This window comes from Geotrypetes seraphini, chromosome 10 (genome assembly GCF_902459505.1).
Source record: "Geotrypetes seraphini chromosome 10, aGeoSer1.1, whole genome shotgun sequence".
Taxonomy (NCBI): Eukaryota; Metazoa; Chordata; class Amphibia; order Gymnophiona; family Dermophiidae; genus Geotrypetes; species Geotrypetes seraphini.
Genome location: NC_047093.1, coordinates 101,892,207 through 101,918,550, shown reverse-complemented (window position 1 = coordinate 101,918,550; position 26,344 = coordinate 101,892,207). Strand labels below are relative to the sequence as shown.

The following is a 26,344-nucleotide window of genomic DNA, read 5'->3' as shown; positions in this document are numbered from 1 at the left end:
TGCATAATAAAGGTCCTGTGAATAAGAATCCAATCACACATTCCACATTTCCCACACCACGTAAAGACAAGAGAGAGGGTAGGGTGGAACAGAAAACTTTAGGACACTTTCCGGTTGCCTAAGCAGTTGTCAAAGCCTTAGTCACCTGAGGAAATAGTTAAGCAGGTGAAGAATCCTGATACCAGGTAGAGAGAATCTAATTCCAGGAGAGAGACTCCACCTCAGCAGGCAGCTGAAACCCAAACATTCCATTCCTCTGAAGCAGCAAGGAAATAGCAGATATCCAACTCTCACAGTCGTTAAAGGAAGAAAGGCTGACAAAAGGAACCAGGCTAAAGGACTCAGCCAAGCAGATGCCTCTCCAGGGTATAAAACTAATGCCACATGAGCAGAAGATAGAAATGCTGTCACTTATGAAATGCTGGGAAAGTGGGAATGAGCTATGGTTAGATGAGAATATAGATTTTGAGAAACATATTTCTGGTTGCCCAGATGATAGCGGAGAAATTCAATGGGAGTCAGAAGTTCAGATTTAATGTATGAGTGGTTTCAGTATGAGTGTGGTGTTTATGAGTGTTAAGCCAAGGTGAAAGTAAGGCTAACACATTGTCAGTGTTTTGTTATGTTAGAAAAATTCCCAGTGGGAGAAGGGATTACTTAACCCTTCCTTGTCAGTGCTAGTAATAATAATAATAAAAAAAATTATAACCCGCTACACCTTAACAGTTTACAACAAAGAGAATCTGCCAGGCGCAGATGAAAGACATATGGAATTATATAACTTGCATAGTTGGGTTTCTTAAGCCAAAATTGTCATGAGATTTCACAAATTTAAGGTATTGTTCCAGACACTAGCCTGGTAAGCTAAATTTTTGTCCAGGAATCTTTTTACAATATATCCTTTTAGTGTAGGAAAAGAAAATAGAGAAATACTCCGCATGGGTCGAAGGATTGTTGAGAATACAAAGTGGATGACAAGATAAATGGCACAAACATGCAAGTTTGAAAATAATTCTGGCCTCCACTGGCAGCCAGTGTAATTTCCTGAGGTAATGTGATCTGATTTTTTTTTCAACCCAAATATCAAACATACTGCAGCATTTTGAATAATTTTCAATCTCCTGATAGTTTTTTTTGAATGATCCTAAATAAATGATGTTACAATAGTCCAATGTGCTCAGTACCAAAGATTGAACTAACAACCTGAAGGATGAAAAATCAGAATAATGTTTTAATGTACATAATTTTAATCAAGATGTCGGTATGTATTTCTAAAGTTAAAGATTGATCCCTAATGTAACACCTAGAATTTTTATTGTGGGATTGATAGTATAGTTCATTCCATTTATCAGAAGAGAAGAATCCATGATTTTGTTAGATGGACTTGCAAAGAATATATTTGTTTTTTCTGAATTCAATTTAAGTTCCAAATCTTTAGCCCATTTTTCAATGAGATTGAATATAGATGTTATATAAACCTTTGTTTCTAATGAGAGCATGATAAAAGGAACAATGGTTGTGATGTTATCAGCATAAATATATGTTTGTAAGTTCAGTTTAGATAGTTCTCTTCCCAGAGAGGCCATATAAAGGTTAAAGAGAAGGAGACAGTGACGACCCTTGTGGAACGTTTTTTTTAATGGGTCTGAATGAATGGTGAGAGTTGATCACCTGGATGAGAAAACGACTGGCTTCTGAACAGTCGTACAAGGTGGAGGATAAGTAATTGGGCCTGTCTGTCTTAACATGTCTATTATAAGAATAATGAACCGGAATAGGTTCGATCATTAGTGCGTGAGAAAACCAAGTTCTAGCATAAATTATGTATGAAATGAGAAAGATCAGAAAACATTTCCTAGATAAATCCTTTTTTATTTCAGTTAAACTTTTCAATCTGACCATCAACCAATTGAATAAACTGGTAATGGCTATCAGCAGCTAGGTAAGAAAAATATTTTAGAATGAGTACTTGTTCAATGAGAGGTTCCAGTGCTTCTTAAGCCGCTGCGCAAAGGCGTGCTCTAAGGTCAGGGGTTTCTTTGTGGAGTCTAACTTGGTCCGCACGAAGGGCCACACAAAGAACCCTTTGGTGGGGCCCGCTGGCTCAGCAGCCCTTTAAAGGGCTGTAGAAGGCTCTGAATTTTTTTTTTTTTTTTAAAGGAAAGGGCTTCCCGCCAAAGAAACATTGTTCTCAGAGATGCTGTTTCTCTAGGTGTAGTGAGGGGGATGACTGGTTTCCCTTTGCCTCACTGTGCTTGGTGATCAACCGGCTGCACATTGGAGCAGAAGCCCTTTATAGGGCTGAAGAAGATGGCTCTGAATCAAAAGAGGGGCAGTGTTTTTTCCACCAAAAAAACGTTGTTCTCAGAGATGCTGTTTCTCTAGGTGCAGTGAGGGGGACGACTGACCTCCCTTCCCCACACTGTACTTGGCTGCATGTGATATAAGTTCTAATGTTTAGAGGTTACATATATACAACATAGTGGGGTTACATAAGTTTCAAGTTTATTAAGTTTCAAGTTTATTAAAATTTTTGATTAATCGCTTAATCTTGCTTCAAAGCGATGTACATACATAAAAGAAAATATTTAAATTACAATTTTAAAATAAAATTACAATTTTAAAATTAAAAATAAAACATTAATTCATATATAACCATTAAAATAAAATGAACTATATACGAACTTAACAAACATGAGTAAAGAGGAAAAGGGGATATGAACTACAACATATAATAGAAAAGAAGGTCGGGAAAAACATAAGGATGGGAGTTCAAATGAATTGTTGAAAACAGCATTATTGAATTCAAGGGAAAAACTTGTTAATCAAAAGCATCTTTAAAAAGGAATGTTTTTAAATTAATCTTGAATTTATCGATATCATGTTCTTTTCTTAAGTAAATTGGCAGGGAATTCCAAATTTGTGGAGCAGTGACAGAGAAAATAAATTGTCTTCTAGTATTAATGATCTTGAGAGATGAAATGCTGTTCGTTGGATCGCAATATTCTATTTGTGGAGTAAGGGATTAGTGTTTTAAAAATAAATGCAGGTGTTTTAAAAAGCATTGCTTTAAAAGTGAGTAGGCTTAGTTTATATGTTATTCTATGCGATACTGGAAGCCAGTGAGCGTTCTTGAGAAGTGGTGTTACATACATACAACATAGTGCTTTATTTCAACCTTATTACCGGGGTTTGGGAGGTGATACCATCCACAGGAGGCATACCCCTACCTCACTGAGTTAGAGATAGTAGAAACTCAGTGAATGACTGTTTCTAACAGTAAATAAGGTGAGAATAATTTAGACTAATGCACATTGGTATGAGAGAGCATGAGGATGCCTTGTAGATCTGCATAGTGGTCGGTTAACCCAGGAGGAATAAAAGGGAACTGAAGCCACTTATAAGCCAGACCAAGCTAAAGCCAAGCTGGAACCCTGAGGGGCTGAGTAGAAAGCCCATACTGATCTATGCAGCATAGCCTGTTCAAACAAGGTCTGACAAAAGTCAGTGATAAAGAATCCAGAACTTGGGGGGCCTATGTTTTGTTGTTTGAAAGCCAAAAGGAATAAATTCTTTTGGGGCTTAATTTGAACTACTATCCTGAGGAAGTAGCATGTGAGATAAGACTGTGGGAATATTATCATTGATGGCACTAATGTTACACTAAGTTTGGGGTGCAAATGAAGACACCCGCATGAAATCTTTTCTGTATTGAAGTTTGTGTAATAACAAGAAAATTCACATTTATTTTTGCAAGGCATATTTTATTATGAGTTTGCAATCCTACTTGGTCACTCCAATTCCGCTTGGCTGATGCAATGTGAGGGATTAGGACAAACCACTTGCTTCCCTTACACCCTGCCATATAGCATTGTAGTGGCAGCGGTGAGATATAGCGCCTCAGGCAGGCCAAAGTGGAGATTTCACTCTATTTTGTGCAATGCAAAAGTGGAACTTTTGAGAGAAAGTTTGTTAAGAAGCAGTCTAAAAAGGGATATGTTATGTGTGTTGGCTGATTTGAAGCCAAGAACTCCCCAATGGGGAACGGATTACAAGGTGCAGTGAAAAAGTTCTTTATTTTGAAAGTTTGCTGTTCCTGGTCTTTGTTTGGCACTAAGAGAAATTTTGGTCGTGTCCTGAGAGAAGCATTGCCCAGAGCAGTGGTCAAGCCAGAGAATCCACTGGAGGAGTTCATGTCCAGCCACCGGAAGTGATGTGGAGATCCAGATTCCTGTGAAGTGGGCTGTCCAGCCATACACTCTAAAGGTGCAGACTTGTCTATGCCTCAGGTAATGGTACCCGGAGGCACTGGGGGAGGTCATTTATTGTAAGCCTAGGTGGGGGCTGGAAAGGGGACAGAATCCTATTCCCAGGAAGCTGCACTTGGTGTGTGTCTCTTTCTTTTCCTTCACAGGACGGATCCTGCTCAATTCGCATTGTGATGGGAGGAAGAGAAGTGTCAGACCCAGGAGATGACGGAGAGAATCCTGAGTGGGCAAATGGATATATGGAGAGCTGACGACTGTGCCCAACAAGAGACATATACCGAACTAGTCAATTTGCTGACAGAGCAGGTGCAAGCAGGTGAACCTCACAGAAGAATGAGAGCCTCAGAATGGACTCTGCCATCAGTAATCTGGTAGGGGCTCCTGTAATGGAGCCAGTGAAATTGTGCAAAATGACTGTGCAGGCTGATATTGAAGACTTTCTGATAGTGGTTGAAAGAATTGCTTTGGCTGTACACTGGCCACTTAATCAATGGGCACTCAAGCTAATACCCTATTTGACAGGCAAATCTTTAGAGGCTTTTAGAACCCTATGTCTTGAACAATCTATACACTACAACATCATAAAAGGAACACTTTTAGATTACATGGGGTATTCTTCCCCCCCCCCCAATTATCTTTATTAACAATTGCAAAGGAACACACAACCATGAGCAGAACAAGCAGAAAATAGAGCAGCCAGAAACAGCCCAGGAGATAATGACAAGCAGTGCTCAGTACAAAAACCCCATGGGTAAAATTGACATTTTAAGATATCAAACCTCGCCAAACAAACACACACAAACTCCAAGCCCTCACCACAGACCACAACAAACACTCCACACTCAAACCTCTAGACATCCATACTCCCAAACGTGCACTCCCGCACACACCGAGATGCAGCTACCCAGGGAAAACAAAAAGAAAAAGATAAAATAAAAAGACAAAAGGAGAGAGAGCAACAGCCCCCTCTAGAAGAATAATCAAGGGGAGGATTCCGTGCCCACTGTCTCCAAGCTGGAACAGACCTTCAACGCCCGCTGCCACAGATCTCAATAGCACCGGTGGGTCAGAGTCCCAGACCTAGGGGCACGTTGAAGCTCATACCGCCCCACCGCGGCCAAACGAGCCCTCCATTGCGGAAAGGATGCCACAGAGTCGTCCAACCAATGCTGCAACAGGAGCTTTTTTACCACCAAGACAGCCATGTAGAGAACCCTGCGTTGGGGAAGCGTGAGCCCCCCCTCAATCAATTCACGTTGATCTCCCAAGAGCAGAAAACCATAAGACCATGGCACAGCTCGTTGGAGAATGCGCTCCAAGAAGGGGAGAGCCTGCAGCCATAATTCAGAAGCAGGGCATTCCAAAAAATGGTGGGTAAGAGTACCTAAGAAATGATTGCATTTGGTACAAATGCCCATACGAGCTCCCTGAGCCCAAGAAATATAAGCCCGATGCAAAATTTTAAATTGCATTTCCCGAAAATCCGTGGAACCCCCCAAGGCGTGCACAGGGGCAAAGAGATCAAGAAAGGCCTTACGATCCAGGGTAGTGCCAAGCTCTGATTGCCACTGGGAAGCCAGGCGATCAATAGAGCCCAGTTCCGATGCGTTCTTCAGAATCCGATACCAGGTAGCTAATTTGTTAGAAGCAGGAGATACCTGAAAAAATTGAACATCCAAGGGACCACAGAGCCAAGCATCCCCCCAGCGACGCCCTAAGGACAAGTAATAATGCCGGACCTGAAGGTAAGCCCATAAGTGAGTTGTCAGTTGCCAGTGAGTCTGCAGCTGGGCAAAAGAAGGAAAATGACTCCCCCCACACAGTAAGAATATCCTGAAGAGTTCTACCCCTCTCTCTGCTCCCACTGCCGAAACCAGGCGTGGCCCACTCCCGGTGGAAAGTCAGTATTTCCATACAACTGTAACAAAAGGGAAGCTGCCGGAGTTTTCCCCTGCCGACGCCGCCACTACCGCCACGCATGCCGCAGAGGTAAGAGATACGCAAACTTAGCCCCTCCCCCCGGTATAGCTGACAATGGGGTGTGCAGAAGGGACAGGACCGAGTGAGGGGCACACCAGGACTCCACCCAGCCCTGTGAAGAGAATTTATAACATCCTGACCACCCTTCATGAATAAAGCGAAACAGAGTGGCGACATTATAATAGCGAAGATCGGGAAGGTTCAAACCACCCCTATATTTATCCAAAGCCAAGGTGGCATAGCTAATCCGGGCCCACTTATGATGCCAAATAAAAGAGCAAATAATTGAACGAAACAGACGCACCTCTTTGTCAGTAACCCAAAGTGGCATAGCCTGCAACGGATACAAAATCTTGGGGAGAAGTACCATCTTAGTCAAAGCCACCCTCCCCCAAACACCCAGCGGGAGATCTCTCCATTTATTACACAAGTGCTGAATCGCCTCCAGATGACGGGTCACATTGGATTGGTACAGAAGCTTGAGGTCCGGGCTTAAATATACACCAAGGTAACGTCACCAGTGGTATCTCGAGACTCGCATGCCAGGACTCCACCTTAGTGGACCGCAAGGGAAGAAGTTCAGATTTATCACAGTTAATGCGCAGACCACAAAGATCTCCAAAGGAACGGACCAGAGCGAGGACCCGCCCCAAATCCCGTCTGGGTTGGTCCAGATAGAGGAGAATATCATCGGCAAAAAGATTAATGCGACTCTCCTTACCCCCAATACGGATGCCCTGAATATTCGGATCGCCCCGAATCCGAGCAGCCAGTAGTTCGATAGCTAACACAAAAAGTAACGGGGACAACGGGCAGCCCTGTCGCGTCCCCCTTCCCAAAGCAAACGGTGCAGTAAACTGACCATTGACTAAAAGTCTGGCCTGCGGCTATATATATAAGCTACTGATCCAATGATGAATAGAACCCTCTATGCCAAACTGACGCAGAACCCAAAAGAGATATTGCCAAGAGATACTATCAAATGCCTTCTCAATGTCCAGGCCTACAATAGCCGATTCGCCCTCCAGACCACACCTGGAGTGAAGGGCCATCAAAGCTCTGACCAGATTCATCGACGCATATATGCCCGGCACAAAGCCTGCCTGGTCCTCATGGATCAACAGCGGCAAAAGGCATTCAATCTATGCGCCAAGATCGCGGCAAAAAGCTTAGCATCCTGATTAAGGAGGGAGATAGGCCGATAAGAACCCACCTGGGCTGGGTCCTTGCCAGGCTTAGGCAACAGCACAACATGGGCCATATTAGGAGTCCCCAAACCCCGATTCTCATAGAGCGCATTAAACGCCCCTGCCAAAGCAGGAAAGATCTGATCCGACAGAATCTTGTAATACTCAGAGCCAAACCCATCCGGGCCCGGTGCCTTAGTTAATTTAAGCTTCTGAATACCAATCTGTACAACCTCTGAACTAATAGGGGCATTCAGTTGCTCCAACTGGGCTTCTGACAACCTAGGGAGCCTGAGCCCCTGAAAGAAAGCATCCCTATCAGCGTCCGAGAACGGTCGGTTAGCATACAAATTGCTGTTAAATCTGCCGTTCCTGCGTGTAACAAGCACCCTTCTGGTCCCGGATGGACAGGATAACCTGACGGGTGCATGGAGGCCGGACCAAATTGGCCAGCAATCTCCCGGTCTTACCCTCCCAGGCGTACAACTTATACCGTTGAAAATAGATATCTCGGGAAGCCCGCTGCGTCAAGATTGTATCTATCTGCCGCCGGATGGTCAGCAAATGAAGTTTATCATCTGTCGAAAGAGAAGTACAGTGGCGTACCCTCAATTGCCAAAGCTCCCCCGACAGAGTCAGTAACTCCGCATCCAGGGACTTCCGCTTGCGAGAGAGATAAGCAATAATGAACCCCCACAAAACCGCCTTGGAAGCCTCCCAATAAGTCACTGAATGAACCTCAGCAGTGTTATTATGAGAATTATACTCCAACCACTGTTCCCGAAGATATTTATGAAAGTCAAGATCTCTATAAAGATAACACGGAAATTTCCAATGTCGCTCCTCGGGTTCCAGCGTAAACTGAAGCTTCATGACAACAGGTGCATGGTCCGACAAAGGAACCTCCTCGATAGCTATCCCAGACCCTGGGGAGCAGAAAGGCCGATACCAGCAAATAATCCAACCTAGCATATACATTGATCCTCTCTTCTCTCTCCCCTCTATAGCGATTAACTTGTTCTATTGATCACTCTTTCCTCAAAAATGGATTTCCTGTCCTATTAACCCTCTTTCTTCCTCCCCTCTTAAAGTCAATCAATTTGTATCTTTGCTTAATCTTTGTAAACCGCATAGAACTTCACGGTATTGCGGTATATAAGCTGTTATTATTATTATTATTATTATTATTGTGGAGGTGGGAATAAAAGGTATACGTGCATTCCGTGGGATGCAAAATCCTCCAAGTGTCCAGCAACTGCAACTGACTAAGCAGAAAATTTACCCCCTTAGCTCCGTGGTCCCCTGCCACTGTCTTCGCTGGACTATAGTCCAAGGCAGGATCCACAGTGATGTTGAAGTCCCCTCCCACCACCGGTTGGTAAGCAGGATACATGGCTATCTTGGCAAGCAAAGCTGAAAAAAATTTATGATTATACACATTAGGAGCATACAAATTGCAGAATAACCAGTTGTGCCCCCATAGTTCCCCCAACACCATAACATAACATCCCTTTGGGTCTTGGAGGACCTTGTGGAGGTGGAAGGGCAGTTGTTTATGAACAAGGATTGCAACCCCTCGTTTCCTGGTACCAAAGGAGGAATGATAGAACTCACCCACCCAATCCCTGCGAAGCTTGAGATGTTCTGCCGAGGAGAGATGGGTTTCCTGCACAAATGCAAAATCCGTTCCCCTCCGTTTGAACCAGGTCAGAACCAGTGTTCCCGCTAAGCTGCGCTGGCCTGCGCTCACGCACAAAATATTACATCGCAGCGCACAAGTTTCTCTTCACAGCGCACACACGCGTCGCAAAGGTAAGGGGAGGTAAGGTAAGGGGACGCATTGGGGGGATTGCACTTCCCCACAATTGCCATGCTTCGGTTCCTCTTCTTCCTTCCTTCCTCCCCCCCCCCCCCCGCGGGACCCTGCGGCACCATCAACTCTTACTCCCTCTAATGTCGGCCCTGCAGCTCCAGACTTCCTCGCACCTTCTCCCCTCCCCCTTTGGATCGCTATTATTTTAAATGTTATAGCCGCGGAGCTGTATCCATCAGTGGAGATGTCTAACCTCGGCCTGCCCCGGAACTCTTACTGCAACAGTGACTTCCTGTTCCTGCCTAGACGGGCGGCTGCTGCAGTAAGAGTTCCGGGGCAGGCCGAGGTTAGACATCTCCACTGATGGATACAGCTCCGCGGCTATAACATTTAAAATAACAGCGATCCAAAGGGGGAGGGGAGAAGGTGCGAGGGAGTCTGGAGCTGCAGGGCCGACATTAGAGGGAGTAAGAGTTGATGGTGCCGCAGGGTCCCGCGGGGGGGGGGGGGGAGGAAGGAAGGAAGAAGAGGAACCGAAGCATGGCAATTGTGGGGAAGTGCAGAGCTGCAGGGAAGAGTGTTGCGGTACCCAGCTGGAGGGAGAAGGAAGATGAGGGAGGGAATTAAAGGAGATGCCAGGGCTTGGAGCGTAGGAGGAAGATATGCCAGTCTAAGGGAAAAGGAAGGGGGAGATGTGAGAGCATGGAGGGGGAGCGAAAGATGGAAGAAAAGGAAAGGAGAGAGATGCCAGAGAATCAGGGAAGGGGAGATACCAGACTATGAGGAGAGGTGTGGGAGAGGGAAGGCGAGGAGAGAGATGCCAGACCAATGGGGTGAAAGGAGAGATGGAAGGGGGAGGCATACAGTTTCTGGAAGGGGCATAGAAGGAGAGAAGATGCCATATAGGGGAAGAGAGACGGCAGACAGTGGATGGAAGGAAGAGAGTTACAAGAAGATGAGGAAAGGAGAAACCACAGAAGACAAAGGTAGAAAAAAATTTCTATTTATTTATTGCTTTAGGAGACATGTGTCACTGTTTCTGTGAAGCATTGTATGCAGAGTCCAGCTTCTTGCTGGTTCAATTTAACCTTTGTCTATGTATTTTTATTTTATCCCCCCTTTTACAAAACTGTGAAGCGTTTTTAGCACCAGCCTTGGTGGTAGCAGCTCTGATGCTCAGAATTTTATGAGCATCAGAGCTGTTACCTCCGTAGCTAAAATCCACACTACAGTTTTGTAAAAGAGGGAGGGGTTAGTTTGTGATTACATATTCCTTACTAGGCGAAGGTGTTTTCTGTGTTCTGTGTGTTCGAAAGACATGGTTTTCTGTTAGGATTGACGGTGTAGGATTGATCTGTGCTGGTCTGGCTTGTTTAGTTTTACAATGGGTGTATTGATGTACTGCTCACTGCAATATGTAAGATGCTGCCTTTTCCTAGGTACTCATGTGTGACGTGTGGTTTGTTACTAAAAATCATGTTTTTCTTACAGATGGGGGGGGGGGTGCCAAAAAATGATGGGCCCCGGATGTTACATATGCTAGGTACGCCACTGTATGTAAAGATACCAGAAAGCTGGCGTAGCAAAAACTTCTAAGTTTTGAGTATTTAACCCTCCCACAATCTCACGGGCACTCGTTTCAAGTTTATTGAGATTTTGATTTAAACGCAATATCAAATATTTTCAATGCGTATAACAAAAATAAATTTGGGGAAATAAATAAAACCATTTGAACCAGTGTTCCCGCTAAGCTGCGCTGGCGTGCGCTGGCGCACAAAATATTACATCGCAGCGCACACGTTTCTCGTCACAGCGCACGATCGGAAGAGGCGTACGGCAGATGGCAGGGCGGCGAGAGGAGAATCGGGCGAGTTGGCTCATAACTTGCTGGCGCCCGATATTTTTGGCTCACGGTGAAAAAAGTTTGCTCACAACACCCGCCCGCTTAGAGGGAACACTGGCAGAACCTTCTTCCTCTTGACAGGAGAGTGGATCCCATCCACATTTAAAGTGGCTATAGTCAACTTAGTCATGTAGGAAAGAGACTTCCAGATTTCACACACATCCATTCCTTCCCCCCGCCCACACGCACCCCCACCACTCATACCAGCAAGCACACACATCTATCAGCACTCCCCTACACCACTCCCATACCCCTCCCTCCCCCATCCCCACCCAACCCCTCCCAACCCCCCAGAGAACCCCATCTTCAAAGGCCCCCCCAAAACTCCAGCCCCCCCTCATAATAGAAGAAACTAAGAACAAAAAACTGCACTCCCAAAAAGAGGAGCATCCTAAAGGCCAGGGTTGAACTCTCATAGACCCACAGTTTCCCACAAAGACAGCCTTCGCCATGTCGGGAGAACGGTCAACAGTTCCTGAAGCCCCCACTGATCTCACCAGCAGTCCAAACCCACTAGAAACCAGTCCAAAAATACTTGCAGGAGGCAGGGACTAAAGGCACTGTATCCAGGAGCAGAAAGTCCATCTCGCAGGACCAGACACAGACCAGTGGCCCAAGCGGAACACCAGGCCCAGAGCCTTCCAGACAAGGCAACATGCCCCCCGCTCAGGTCAGCGAACGCCGATCAGAACTGTCCTCAACGGTCCGACGAGAACCAGGAACTGTCGCAAAGAGAACAGCACGGCTGATAGCAGATAAATTTAAACAGCTGGATCCGCCGCCAGGGCTCCGCCATTCACTATTACTGGCAGGGAGTTCATAAAATCTGTGCTGCACCTCTGTCGGTGAAAGTCTGTGGCCTCCCATCTCTCCAGATGCGCAGAGACGCTGGGTACACTAGCGCAAACCGCACTCCCCGGCGATGAAGCGTGGAGCAAAGCGGCGCCATTTCCTTGCGAAGGGAAGCCACACGTAAGGAATAATCATTGAACAGCAACAGCTTTTTTCCTTCATATTCCAGCTGCCCAGATTTTCTAAAGGCCTGCAGGATAAGTTCTTTGTCCTTCCAATTAAGGTATCTAGCGATCGTTGCTCGGGGTCGGTTGTTATCCCCCACGCTCTGGCCCACGCGGTGCGCTCACTCGCAGGCGAACCCAGCTGCCGGCATCTCCAAACCAAGCTATGTGGGGAGCCAAACTTGAAAAAAATGATAGAGATCCTGGTCCGCCCGTAGCTCAGGCAGCCCCACAACGCGCAGATTATTCTGGCGCTGGCGATTCTCCTGGTCATCCAGCCGGTCCATCAGTGTAGTCACCTGGGACTGCAGAGCAGCCACACTCGCTCGGTCCTGCAGCGCTGCATCCTCCCCATCAGACACCCTCTGCTCCACTGCCACTATTCTCCCCGCTTGCGCCTCAAAGCGCTCATGGATGCAGTCTACAGCCGACTGCAATTTATGTAGCCTGTCCTCCAGGGCCGCGGTCACCATGCGCGATATCTCCTGGGCCCATTCACCCCATTGAGCGGGAGTCGGGGACGCCGTCATCTTGGGCAGAGAAACCGCAGGCTTGTGCTTTGGCGTTTTCGCCGATCTTACCGGCATTCCGGGCCGAAAGAAGCTGACCTCCGGTCCCACACATGCCCTCCCCTGTGCGGAACGGGCCGGGAATCGCAGAAGCAGACAAACAATCAAAAATGGTGAGTTAAGCCGGTGTTTGAAGACTGCGGATTAGAGAGCTCACAAGCACACGCATCACGTGACCCCCACATGGGGTATTCTTAATGTGACCATATGTCCCATTTGGAATGGGACCGTCCCATTTTTAGATCCTCTGTCCCGTTGTCTCCACGTACAGCTTTGGGACGCCAAAATGTCCCATTTTCAGAGAGCGTCCCGGAGCTGTGTGTGGGGACAACGTGACAGGCGATCGCGGGGCCTGAGCTCTCTCCCTGCTTCCCTACTGCCGACGCAGCAATAGGGCAGGGCCAGGCCAGGTGAGTACAGCGGCTGCACAACGGCTGGCTCACAAGCCTTCTCCCCGAGGTCAATTCTGACGTCAATTCTGACGTCGGAGAGGAAGTTCCGGGCCAGCCAGGCAGCGATTGGCTTGCCTGGACCTTCTCTTCGACGTCAGAACTGACATCGTGGGAAGGCTTGTGGGCCAGTGCCTGGACCTTCCTTTCCTGCAGTTGTGGTGGTGATGGGCAGCGGCGGACAGTATGTGTGTGTGTGTGTGTGTTGTAAAGAATTGATGGTAGACCAGGCTTCGGCACTGGAGGGAGGCAGGCAGTCTGGCTGGCTGACTTTGGGAGTAGGACAAAGGCTGGAAGGCAGTGAGGGGGACATAGGAAGGAGGGAGGAAGGAAGGAGAGAGAGAGAGATAGAGAAAGGGGGGGGGGCTGTAAACAGAATAAAGACTAGAGAGAGAAAGGCCTGAACCAAAGAGGGAAGTCAGGAGGCAGATGCTGGACTATGGGAGGTATAGAGAGGGGGAGAGATCCTGAGGAAGAACAGAGAGATGGAAGATTATAACAGAGGAGGGAGAGAGGGGGAGACCTGGAACAAAGGTGGTGGTAGGTACAAAGGAGAACTGGCACTGGATCTGTGGAGGGTAACTGAAGGAAAATATAGAGAGACCTGGACCCAAAGGGGATGGGGCTGGATTGTGAAAGAAATGTTGGATAAGAAAGAAAGAAATATTGGATGCACATTCAGAAGGAAATGCAAGCAGAGACTCATGAAATCACCAGACAACAAAGGTAGGAAAAATGATTTTATTTTCAATTTAGTGATCAAAATGTGTCAGTTTTGAGAATTTATATCTGCTGTCTATATTTGCATTATATTTGTCTATTTTTCTATAGTTACTGAGGTGACATTGTATATTTTAAAGTCATCTGCCTTGACATCTTTGAAAAAACCCGAATATAAATGATAATTAACATTTTCTCTGCGTATAGTGTGCTTTGTGGTTTTTTAAAAATTTTATGGTTACCATTATGCATTAATAAGATATTGTGTGTACATGAAAAATGAATGGAAGAAATTGGGGATGGGGTGGGACTGAAAATTAATAGATATCCTGTTTTGATGAAAAAAATAAAATGGTCACGTTAGGTATACTCCTGAATACTCTAGAACAGTGTTTTTTAACCTTTTTACACCTATGGACCGGCAGAAATAAAAGAATTATTCTGTGGACCGGCATCGGTCCGTGGACCAGTGGTTGAAGAACACTAGGCTAAGTTGTGGGCCAGACCCCGCCCATTTCTACTCAGTCTCCACCCCAGACCCCACCCCAATAATAGTACTAATTGCACCTTGCACGTCCCGTGCCTCATCTGGAAGCCTTCCCTCTGACGTTGCATCGTCAGAGAGAAGGCTTCCGGTTCAGGCGCAGGATGCCCGTAGGAGCCACTGCCTGTGGCTTTGTGCACTGAATCAGTGAGGAAGAGGGAGCTGGCTCGAAGATTACGCCGCATCGATTGCACCGTGGACCGGCGGTTGAAGAACTCTGTTTTGGGCCTGATGCACGTGCTAGCCCTGTGGACCGGCAGGAAATTTCTGTGGACCGGCGGCACTGGTCCATGGACCGGTGGTTGAAGAACACTGCTCTAGAACTCAGTTTAGAGGTGCAAGGGTGAAAGAAAATGAGAGGCCCAAAGCATTAGTCTAGAGACTAAGGAGATTAGCAGAAAGGTGGTTATAATAATAATAGTTTATTTTTTATATACCGCCAAACCATCAGTCCTTAGCGGTTTACACAATAGTAATTACAACAAGTAATTAAAATACAGATCCAAATTACAATATCTTATAAAAGAAAAAACACAATTCAATAAAAAAATACTAACAAAATGCGACCCTAACTTACTCAAAGTAAAAGATAAAATATGCACAATACAATTATTTATACTAAGGGGTCCTTTTACAAAGGTGCGGTAGCGGTTTAACACGCAGATTACTGTGCGTTAAACCGCCTGCTGCGCTAGTACCTAACGCCTCCATTGACGAGGCGTTAGGATTTTAGGCTGCCGCGGGGGTTAGCGCGTGATGAAATGTCCAACGTGCTAACCCCCATAGCGCGCCTTGATAAAAGGAGCCCTAAAATAGATAAGAGTCTGTAAACATTGTTCCATAAAGATAATAAGAAATCCACTTATCAAGATAATTTTGAAATCTATTAAATATTGTATTGTTTAAAAAGATAGGTTTTAAGATCTTTCCAAAATTGATAATAAGTGAGGATTGGAGAAATAAGAGCATTCAAACATGAAATGCCAGAGTCCTATCTAGGAATTTCTTAAAGCGGCACGATTTCACTGAAGGAAAATAAAACCAAACAGATCTACGTATATTTTTTTTACATGTGAAAAATCTAAAATGAGCAACGAGATAAGATGGAGCTAACCCAAATAAAACTTTATAACAAATACATCCAAATTTAAACAACACTCTAGCCTCAAATGGCAGCCAGTGAAGTTTTTGATAATATGAACTAATGTGATCATGTTTTTTTAAATTAAAAATCAGACGAATAGCTGTGTTTTGAATTAATCTTAATTGACTGGTTGGTTTTTTTATGAGCACCCAGATAAATAACATTGCAATAGTCTAATATTGAAAGAATTGACGATTGAACCAGTATTTTAAATTATATAAAATCAAAATATTTTCTAATGGTACGCAACTTCCAAAGAGTAATAAAACATCTTTTGACCAATAAATCTGTGTGAGCCTTAAATGATAAAGTACGATCTAATGTAACTCCTAATATTTTTAAAGTAGGGGCTATTGGATAGGTTTGACTGTTTACAGTAAGCATTGTTTCAGTAAGCTTATCATTTGGGCTAGCCAGAAAAAAATTGATTTATCTGGATTCAGTTTCATTTTGAAATTAAAAGTCCAGGATTCCACTTGTGTAAGAATGAAAGAAATCTGATTTAAAATTTCTGGTGTGAATGCAGTTAAAGGAATCAATATCGAAATATCATCTGCGTAAATGAAAAATTTTACTTGTAAACTATATAAAAATGACCCAATGATGCTAAATAAATATTGAATAGGGTTGGAGAAAGTGGTGATCCTTGAGGAACACCACTTTCATTTACCCACCAAGAGGAAAATTGTCTAGCACTAACAACCTGATATGACCTATTTTTTAGGAAACCTTGGAACCAATTCCATACCTTTCCTGAGATTCCAATAGAATCCAAACATGATAATAAAATGTCATGGTCAACCAAGTCGATAGCACTGCTCAGGTCCAATTGTAAAATTATTGCACTTGAGCCTGTTTTAAACAAGGTGTGAATATGATCAATTAATGAGGCTAGTACTGTCTCGGTACTGAATCCTGATCGAAAACCAGACTGATAACTTTGTAAAACTGCAAATTTATCCAAATAATCCACAAGTTGTGCATTAACTAAACCTTCTATCACTTTTGTAAATAATGGAATAGAGGCCACTGGTCTAAAGTTAGTTGTATTAGTAATGGATTCTTTCTAATCTTTTATAAAATCTTACCTATTTCCTTTGGAAACATTCCTGTTTCTTTTTTTTTTAAACGTATTTATTCATTTTTAAAACTATAATTGTGCACAGTAAATTATGCATTTACATAAAATATTAATATTACAGCACAATAAACTTGTTAAAAATAATGACAAAAATTATTTTCCCCCACCCATTTATCCAATTGACCAACAACTCATAAAATTACCTATAAACAACCTACCTTTTAAACAGTGTCAAAACATACCCCCTCCCCAGGATGTGTATGTTTTTCTCAATTAGATAAATAAGTCATTCCTTACAATATTTAGTTAATGATTCTCAAACTTTCATAAATTTTTCATAACTTCCCTTCTGAATGGCCTATTTTAAAGATATAACATAGGGATTTCCACCAGAATTAATAATTTAATCTATCCTGATTTTTTAAGGTAAGCTGCATGGCAACCCCCGTCATTATAAACAAAAGTTTGTTATTTTTTGCCAAAATTTGACTTTTTGCCCTCATATATGTTCCAAATAAAATGGTATCATATGATAGTGCCACTGGATTTTCTAATAAATTACTAACTTGATCCCAATTAGATCTCCAGAATTTTAGCATCATGGACTATAGTATAGTAAATGATCCAACGTCCCAACTTCCAGATGACAGTGCCAGCATCTATTAGACTTGGAACTATCTATTCTATGTAAACGAACTGGGGTCCAAAAAACTCTATGCAACAGAAAAAACCATGTTTGTCTCATAGATGCAGAACCAAAGCTAGGAAGTTCTTCTTCACCCAAAGGGTGGTAGACATCTGAAATGCACTTCCGGAGGATGTGATAGGACAGAGTACGGTATTGGGGTTCAAGAAGGGACTAGATAATTTCCTGAAGGAAAAGGGGATAGAAGGGTATAGATAGAGGATTACTGTACAGGTCCTGGACCTGATGGGCCGCAGCATGAGCAGACTGCTGGGCATGATAGACCTCTGGTCTGACCCAGCAGAGGCACTGCTTATGTTCATCCTCCAGTCCCACATTCCAAATTCCCCATACCAGGTAAAGACAAGAGAGGTGGAACTGACAGAAACAGAGAAAACTTTAGGGCACACAAGCTGGTTGCCTAAGCAGCAGCTAATCAAAGTCTCAGTCACCTGTGGAGATAGTAAAGCAAATGAAGAATCTGAGACCAGACAGAAAGCCTCAGTCCAGTAGAGCGCCTTCTTCACAGCAGGCATCTGAAACCCAAATGCTCCATTCCTCTGAAGCAGAAGGCAATTGCAGATGCCTAACTCTCGCAGCCATTAAAGGGAGAAATGCTGACCAAAGGAACTAGGCTAAAGAATCCTCAGAAACCAGACAAGCAGATAAGTCTTTCAAGGGTATAGAACTAATGCCATATGAGCCATGGTTGGCATGCTGTCACTGTCTGAGGAAAGTGGGAATGAGCCATGGTTAGAAGAGAATATAGATTTTGAGAAATGTATTTCTGTTTGCTCAAATCAGGGTTAGGCAATTCTGGTTCTCGAGAGCCAGAACCAAGCCAGGTTTTCAGGATAACCACAATAAATATGCATGAGATAGATTTAAATCTCAAGGAGGCAATGCATTCAAATCCATCTCATACATATTCATGTTGGAGATCCTGAAAACCTGACCTGGCTCCGGCTCTCGAGGACTGGAATTGCCTACCCCTGGCTCAGATAGTAGCAGAGAAATGCAATAGGAGTCAGAAGTTCAGACTTAGGGGCTCATAATCGAAAGAGAAAAACATCCAAACACCGGCCTAAGTCGGCACATGGATGAACATTTCTCAAAAACGTCCAACTGCCGATAATAAAACTGGGTTTTGGACGTATCTCTAAATGACCTAAGCCTTCATAGTGCCGCTGAACGACCAAAGCTAAACGGGGCATTTCAGGAGGCATGTCGAGGGCGGGAGTTGGGCGGGACGTGGGCCAGCTTAGACTTAGTCGTACAGCATGTATAACCGAAAAGTTATACAGCCCAGGATCAACAGAACTTGGACGTTGTAATTTAGACCATGTAAAACATGGTCTAAGTCACAAAAAAATACCTAAAGTCACCAGAGAAGCACTGCAAACACATAAAACAGACCCCACACACTACCCCAGTGATCACCGACCTCCTCCCCCCACCCCCATAAAAATTTTAATCACAACTTTAAAATTTAGCCTCCAGACCATCATCACCTGGCTGCCTGGCACAGGAAAGCCTAGTCGTGCTGCATAGAAGCATGTTAAACCGTCTTGGGGGTGGGTTAGGGACCCATAGAGAGGAGGACCCATGCCCATAAGCCCCTGTAATCACTGCATTGATATTGAAACATGTGCACTCCCCTATACACCCCCAAAACCCTTTTGTACTGGCATATAAGTGGCTCCTGCAGCCATAAGGGCTATTGGGGTGGTAGGTAAGTGGGTCTAGGGGATTCTGGAGGTGGTTTGGGGGGCTCACCGTAACCTATAAGGGAGCTGTAGGGAGGGGAAGCCATGGCACCCTTTTTGTGAAGGTCACAGCAGTGCCCTGTAAGGTACCCCACTATTTAGGTGGCATGTCTGGGTATGCAATCCATCACTTTGTAGACCCCTCCCACATCCAACAGGGCTTGTTCTAGGCATTTTGGACTTGGACGGAAAGTTGGACGAAAATGTGGTATAAAGATGGACGATTTAGTGGCTTGGATGATCAGATCGGCAGGACGTATAATTATCCTAAATGTTTGACCCAAGATTTACAAGGAACTGCAAAGGGTACAGAAGGGTTTTTTTTAATGTAGTATGGGTATATATGCATGTAACACAAAAACAAAACTTCAAGTACTTATAGAAAACATTGAAAAACAATTTAATGAGACTTTTGACACTGTATTCCCTCAGAGTTATTCCATGTCCATATCTCCCTCTCTCCCCATGCACCATCTTTTCTCCCCCCCTCCCCCCCTTATGTCCAATTCTCCCTCTCTTACCACTCTCATCCCTTCTGCAACATATTTCCTTCCCCCTCAACTCCAACCCCACTCACAAATATTATGCTTTTTCTTGCTTCAATGGCTCAGCGGTGATTCTTACAGATGCCTGCCGCTAACCCAGAAGCCTCTCCACTGTTGAGTCCCACCCAGGCAGAAACAGGAAGTTCTGACAAAGGGTGGGATGTGGCAGAGGAGAGGCTTCCAGGTTACTGGCAGGCAGCTGTAGGAATTGCTGCCGCTAACTTGTTGAAGCAAAAGAAGAGCTGTAGCCACATGGTCAAAGAGACACATATGGCTCGCGAGCCATGTGTTGCTGACCCGTGGGTTAGAGCAATCTTATTCAACTGCAAGGCCTGGGAGCCAATGGTAGCTTCTAGAGGTTTTTGGGGCAGCCCATCATTATTCGGTGATTACACCTTCAGTTAAGGCATGTTAATTGGCCACTTGCACTAGCATTTTATAAAGAAAAGTAGGCACTTATTTTTTTCTAGAATAGGTTTAAAATAAGTGCATTAAATAGTGTTATCAATAGGCACTGTTATAAAATTACCCACTCGGGGACTCCTTTTAGGTATCCCTGATATCAAGCGGTGACAGCTTATTCTATAATGGCATCTGGGTACCTGAATTCCTTTATAGAATACTAGTGTATCCTGGCATTATTATGCCTACCAGCCTTGTACTTGGCATAACTGCAGTCAGTGGCATAGTAAGGGGGCGGTTCCACTCCAGGTGCCGTCTTGGTGCCATCGTCCTCTCTTTCCCCACTCCCTCCCACTGCCATGCATGAGTGCTGCTTCCCTTCCCACATACTTCTGTAACGTTCCTGGCAACCCCCAACTTGCTGTCACGCCAGCATCAGCTCTTCCTCTAGCATCAATCACATCCTGGACCTACAGCTAGGAAGTGACATCAGAGGAAGAGCCAACACTGGAGCAACAGCAATTTGGGGGTTGCTTGCTTGTGCCAGGAACGTTACAGAGGTATGGGGAAGGGAAGCAGCACGCGCATGGCAGGAGGGGGAAGGGAAGGAGCATGGGGGGCAGAGAAGAGGGTGGGGGAGGGGGCACTACCACCCTGGGTGCCTCTCACTCTCGCTACACCACTGACTGCAGTCACTTATATATGGCAGGGGCTTGTATAAATAACAGTATGCACCTTACACCCTGCCACCATTTACAGTGTAAATTAATGCTAGTATTCTGTAAATGTGTGCTCGTGGCATGCAAATACAAGCATCCAGTGACTAGTGGAGTCCCTTAGGGTTCGGTGCTGGGGCCAATCCTGTTCAATATGTATGTGAGTGACATTGCTGAAGGGTTAGAAGGAAAAGTGTGCCTTTTTGCAGATGATACCAAGATTTGTAACAGAGTAGACATCGAAGAGGGAGTGGAAAATATGAAAAAGGATCTGCAAAAGTTAGAGGAATGGTCTAATGCCTGGCAACTAAAATTCAATGCAAAGAAATGCAGAGTAATGCATTTGGGGATTAATAATAGGAAGGAACCGTATATGCTGGGAGGAGAGAAGCTGATATGCACGGACGGGGATAGTGTCCGAAGATCTAAAGGCGAAAAAACAGTGTGACAAGGCAGTGGCTGCTGCCAGAAGGATGCTGGGCTGTATAAAGAGAGGCGTAGTCAGTAGAAGGAAGAAGGTGTTGATGCCCCTGTACAGGTCATTGGTGAGGCCCCACTTGGAGTATTGTGTTCAGTTTTGGAGACCGTATCTGGCGAAAGACGTAAGAAGACATGAGACGGTCCAGAGGAGGGCGACGAAAATGATAGGAGGCTTGCGCCAGAAGACGTATGAGGAGAGACTGGAAGCCCTGAATATTATACCCTAGAGGAAAGGAGAGACAGGGGAGATATGATTCAGACGTTCAAATACTTGAAGGGTATTAACGTAGAACAAAATCTTTTCCAGAGAAAGGAAAATGGTAAAACCAGAGGACATAATTTGAGGTTGAGGGGTGGTAGATTCAGGGGCAATGTTAGGAAATTCTACTTTACGGAGAGGGTAGTGGATGCCTGGAATGCGCTCCCGAGAGAGGTGGTGGAGAGTAAAACTGTGACTGAGTTCAAAGAAGCGTGGGATGAACACAGAAGATTTAGAATCAGAAAATTGAACTAGGCCAGTTACTGGGCAGACTTGCACGGTCTGTGTCGGTGTATGGCCGTTTGGTGAAGGATGGGCAGGGGAGGGCTTCAATGGCTGGGAGGGTGTAGATGGGCTGGAGTAAGTCTTAACAGAGATTTTGGCAGTTGGAACCCAAGCACAGTATCGGGTAAAGCTTTGGATTCTTGCCCAGAAATAACTAAGAAGAAAAATAAAAAAAAAATAAAATTTACAAATTTTTTTAAATTGAACCAGGTTGGGCAGACTGGATGGACCATTCGGGTCTTTATCTGCCGTCATCTACTATGTTACTATGTAACTGCCTTTATAATGTTTTCCTATGCTTTTATGCCTATTTATAATTTTGATTTATGTATGGATTCCACAGGTTATTTAGATTATATCCTTCCTGAAATTGCAAATTTAGGCAGGTTATCAAATTAAGAATAAACTAATCTAAAAGCCTAATCAAACCTTAAGGTCTTAAACATACAAGAAAGAATGAGAAACATTTGGCAGATATAGTCCAGTTTTAATTCTATCAACCTGAATCAGTGTTTTATGTCTTCTTACCTGCAAAGCTCCCCGTAGGTCTCCTTTTAAGAGATAGATACTGCCTTTGTTGAAACAGATCTTAGAGGTAGGTTCTCGGATGCTGGAAAAAATCTTCATAGCTACATCCCACTCTTTCTTATCCATGGCCAGAACTCCTTCATGCCATTTTTGGATTAGTTCTTTGTAGGACATTATCCTTTGGTAAATGTAAATAAATGTATTTTATTTTAAAAAGGAAGAGAAAGAATAAACTCACTTTCTCTTCCTGACTTTGATGAAGAGTTACTTGTCTCATCTGACACAGAGCTGCACCTGTCTTGAAACCAGATCCAACCAGGAAGCGTAAGCTCTGTCTGGAATGAGAGCAGTGATGTCAGCCCTTTGAAATGCCATTGTTGCAACACAGAGAATCAGTAACACCCATTTAAATTGTTGGAGTAGTTTAGTAACTTAGTGGTTGATGGGAGAAACAGTCCAACTGACCCATTCAAATTGCTAACAGTATTCTAGGATGGAAACATTTTAGAGCAAATACACTAGCAATTCAAAGAACAATTCAAGGCCCTCAAAATATACTTGCTAGAGTTAAAAAACGGGGTGGGAAGATCGTTCATTTTAGTATGGGAGGTTGGAAATATTTCAGGTAGAAGGAAGTTCATGCATTAGGGAGGTTTGATAGGTGTGAATGCGTTGGGCGGGCCGAGGATGAGGATTTGTTAGAGACTGATGGCGCTGCTGCAGAAGGGGTGGGGTGGGCTGGGGGTCAGCCAAAGGAAGGGGAGCGGGGCGCAGGCGGGGAACAGGAGGGAGGGAAAGAGACAGAAAGACAGACACACAGACGGCGGCCAAGGAGAGAGAGAGAGAGAAAAAGACAGAAAGACAGATACACAGACAGCGGCCAAGGAGAGAGAGAGACAGAAAGGCAGACAGACACACAGACAGCGGCCAAGGAGAGAGGAAGAGACAGAAAGACAGACAGATAGTAGCCAAGGAGGCATTTCTGTGGGAGAGATGGCGTGGGAGCTCTGCTCCGCCCCTCTCCTTGATCGGCGGGGGACCAGGCGCTTGGGGGCTTCGGCGATGACGGCGCGAGGCCACTCATCTTTGTTGGTGGCTTACAGGGCACGGAGGTAGACTGGGGGGAGGTGGTGTGGGAGCTCTGCTCCGCTCCTCTCCTTGTTCGGCGGGGGACCAGGCGCTTGGGCACTTCAGCGGTGGAGGTGCGAGACCGCTTGATATTGTTGGTGGCTTGCAGGGCACAGAATCAGTCTGAGAAGAGGTAGCATGGGAGCTTTGCTCCGCCTTTTTCCCTGGCCTGCGGAGGACTCAGCGATTGAGGACTTTGTGAAATGCCTGCATTTTATTGAAGTTTCCCTGCAGGATGATCGGGTGATCTTTGGAGATGAGAAGAAGGGGATGACCTGATCGTTGTGAATCATCAGAGATACTCTTCCCTCTCCTCTTTGGAAAATTTTTAAAGCAGAAAGTCCCCTCCCCTTTTGCAGGAGTCACTATTTTATACCAAGTCCACTCACAGAAGAATAGAACTACAACATAGGGGGTAGGACTTTACAGTAAAAATTTTCACTGTCGCTGTCATTAAAAATGAGCAGTCTTTCTTAAGAGGGTCTGCACTACATCTTGGAGATTCTGAGAATCCTACATATTTCTAATTTTACAGTGTTCCTGGGGTTTAGAGAGCTGAAGGGGAATAGTTTTTGTGATTGGAAAATTTATTTCCCACAGATGAATATTGCTTCCACAAGAACAAAAAGGATAAAGTGAATGGAATCTGATATTGATCCTGTTCAGTTTGAATATAACTCAGATCTTACAGCTTCTTAATGTGCAGTTTAATCTAGAAATGTGACAGTAATTAGAGGCTCGTCATAAGTTTATTGATGTATGGTAGGAGTTACTGTGTCTCTGGAGTACATATGCTATAGCAGTAAGTGGGGGCTAAATTTTGGTTCCTTTTCAGTAATGAATGGACTTGAGTGCTGAAGGACATTAATAGAGATGGGAAATTTGTGGAGGAAACTTAGTAAGATTGATGGGAGGAAAAGGCTTGTAGAGTTGAATTGCATTGAATGTTTTGTGTGCATCTGCTGGATTGAGTGGCTGTTTAAATGGTGATGATTGATAACTCAGTAGTTATGTTTGGAATAGGTATTTGTTTCATGTATATTTTTGTTTATGTAATATATTTACAATATAGGAGGAAATTATATCAAAAATTTCTTCTTGAAGATAAGTTTCTAAGGATAAATTTGCTGAAAGAGGAAAATTCTCAGTGTAATGATGTTAAGATAGGTGAAATGTCTAATTTGGAAAATTTTTAAATTGCATACTATATAAATGAGTAAAGCGAAATATTATTTAAATTTGAATTAATATATTTGATTGTTATATTCCACATATAGCTTTAGAATTAATTCAATTTCATTTAAGGGGAATTTTAAAGAATTTTATAATTCTTTTGGGCTTTTGGTTTTTAAATACTTATTATTATAAATAATAAATTATATAATTCTGTATGGGAATGATGTTTGATGGAGATTTATATAATAGAATTGGGACATATATAAAGGGGAAAATAGGAATTTAAATATATGGAAGGATTAATTTTATAATGTAGAGGAAATAGTGAAGTGAGTTGCTTGGGGGAGGGGGAAGGGGGCTGGTCTGTTCGTTTGTCTTCAAGTTATCGCATTACAAGAAAGGGAGGGATAAGGGAGGGATTAGGGAGGGGATTTGGGGTTTTTATTAATATAATCTTTAAGGAATCAAGTGAGGAGAGGGATGTATCTTACAATATTTTAAGGGAAATGAAATGTCTACAAGAAAAGATTAAAATTCATATTTGATAGTAATAATTATATTAATGGAGCTTAAAATACTTTCGCTTAATGACAACAGTCAGACGACAAAACCCACCAGACACCATGGAAGTAGGGCCTTGCGGGGAAACTGGACAGGCAGATGAGGAGGAGACCCAACAGAACCCAGAGGAAGGACTAGGTGACTGCGCCACTGATACAGACCTGAGATCGGAGAGACAGTTGAGGAAGGGGAGATCTGCTATCGTAGTAGGAGACTCAATCCTGAGAGGAGTGGACAGTCACATAGCCGGAGGGAGAGAGGACCGACTAGTGACATGTCTCCCCGGGGCAAGAACGAAGGACGTCATCAACAAAATTGAAAGGATCCTGGAAGGGGCCGAGACAGAGGAGACAGCTGTAGTAATCCATGTTGGAACCCACGACGTCAGCAGGAGGGACTACAACAGGACTGCACTAACTGATCAGTTCAGGATCCTGGGGAGGAAACTGAAACTGAGGGCATGCAAGATAGCCTTCTCGGAGATCCTGCCAGTACCGAGAGCGGACACACGGAGGCAGAGTGAACTACAATCAATAAACGGTTGGCTCAGGAGATGGTGCGAGGAGGAGGGTTTCCTTTTTGTTCGGAACTGGACAACTTTCTTGGGAAAGAATAAACTCTACAGGAGAGACGGACTGCACCTGAGCACGACTGGGATGAGGATGCTGGCACGCAACGTCCAGAGCATCATAGACTTGGCTTTAAACTAAAGAAGAGGGGAAAGCCGACAGTCAATCTGACACATCGGACAAATGTATCAAATAAGGATACTGAGCAAGGACATTGTAAAAGAGGGCATGGGACTGAGTGGGAATTTTTGGAAAAAGGACCTAAGGAAGCAATACAAGGGCCTAGGGCCAGGGGCATTGAGCAAGGACATTGTAAAAAAGGGATCGGGGCTGAGTGGGACTTTTTGGGAAAAGGACCTAAGGACGCAATGCAGAGGACCTGGGCCAAAGATATTGAACAAGGGCACTGTAAAAGAGGGCTCAGGACTGAGCTGAAATTTATTGAAAAAGGACCTAAGGATAGATCGCAGGAGTCTAGGGCACAAATGTCATTGGTAAGCAGGACTAAAAGAGAACAACGGATCCCAGAGGGACAATCAAAAATGGGGAACAGGCTGAGGACGAAATAGA

At 44.3% G+C, this 26,344-nt stretch overlaps 1 protein-coding gene across 3 annotated transcripts in view; it reads right to left on the bottom strand.

The window, feature by feature from the left end:
* The window catches only part of NOXA1 (NADPH oxidase activator 1), a 199,688-nt gene extending 177,063 nt beyond the window's left edge, over window positions 1-22,625 (bottom strand). For all 3 annotated transcript variants that reach the window (XM_033961770.1, XM_033961772.1, XM_033961773.1), the window contains exon 1: window positions 22,341-22,625. In XM_033961770.1, the coding sequence (XP_033817661.1) occupies window positions 22,341-22,514 (174 nt within the window). In that variant the 5' untranslated portion in view covers window positions 22,515-22,625. The remainder of the gene's footprint in view (window positions 1-22,340) is intronic.
* Window positions 22,626-26,344: the final 3,719 nt, after the last annotated feature.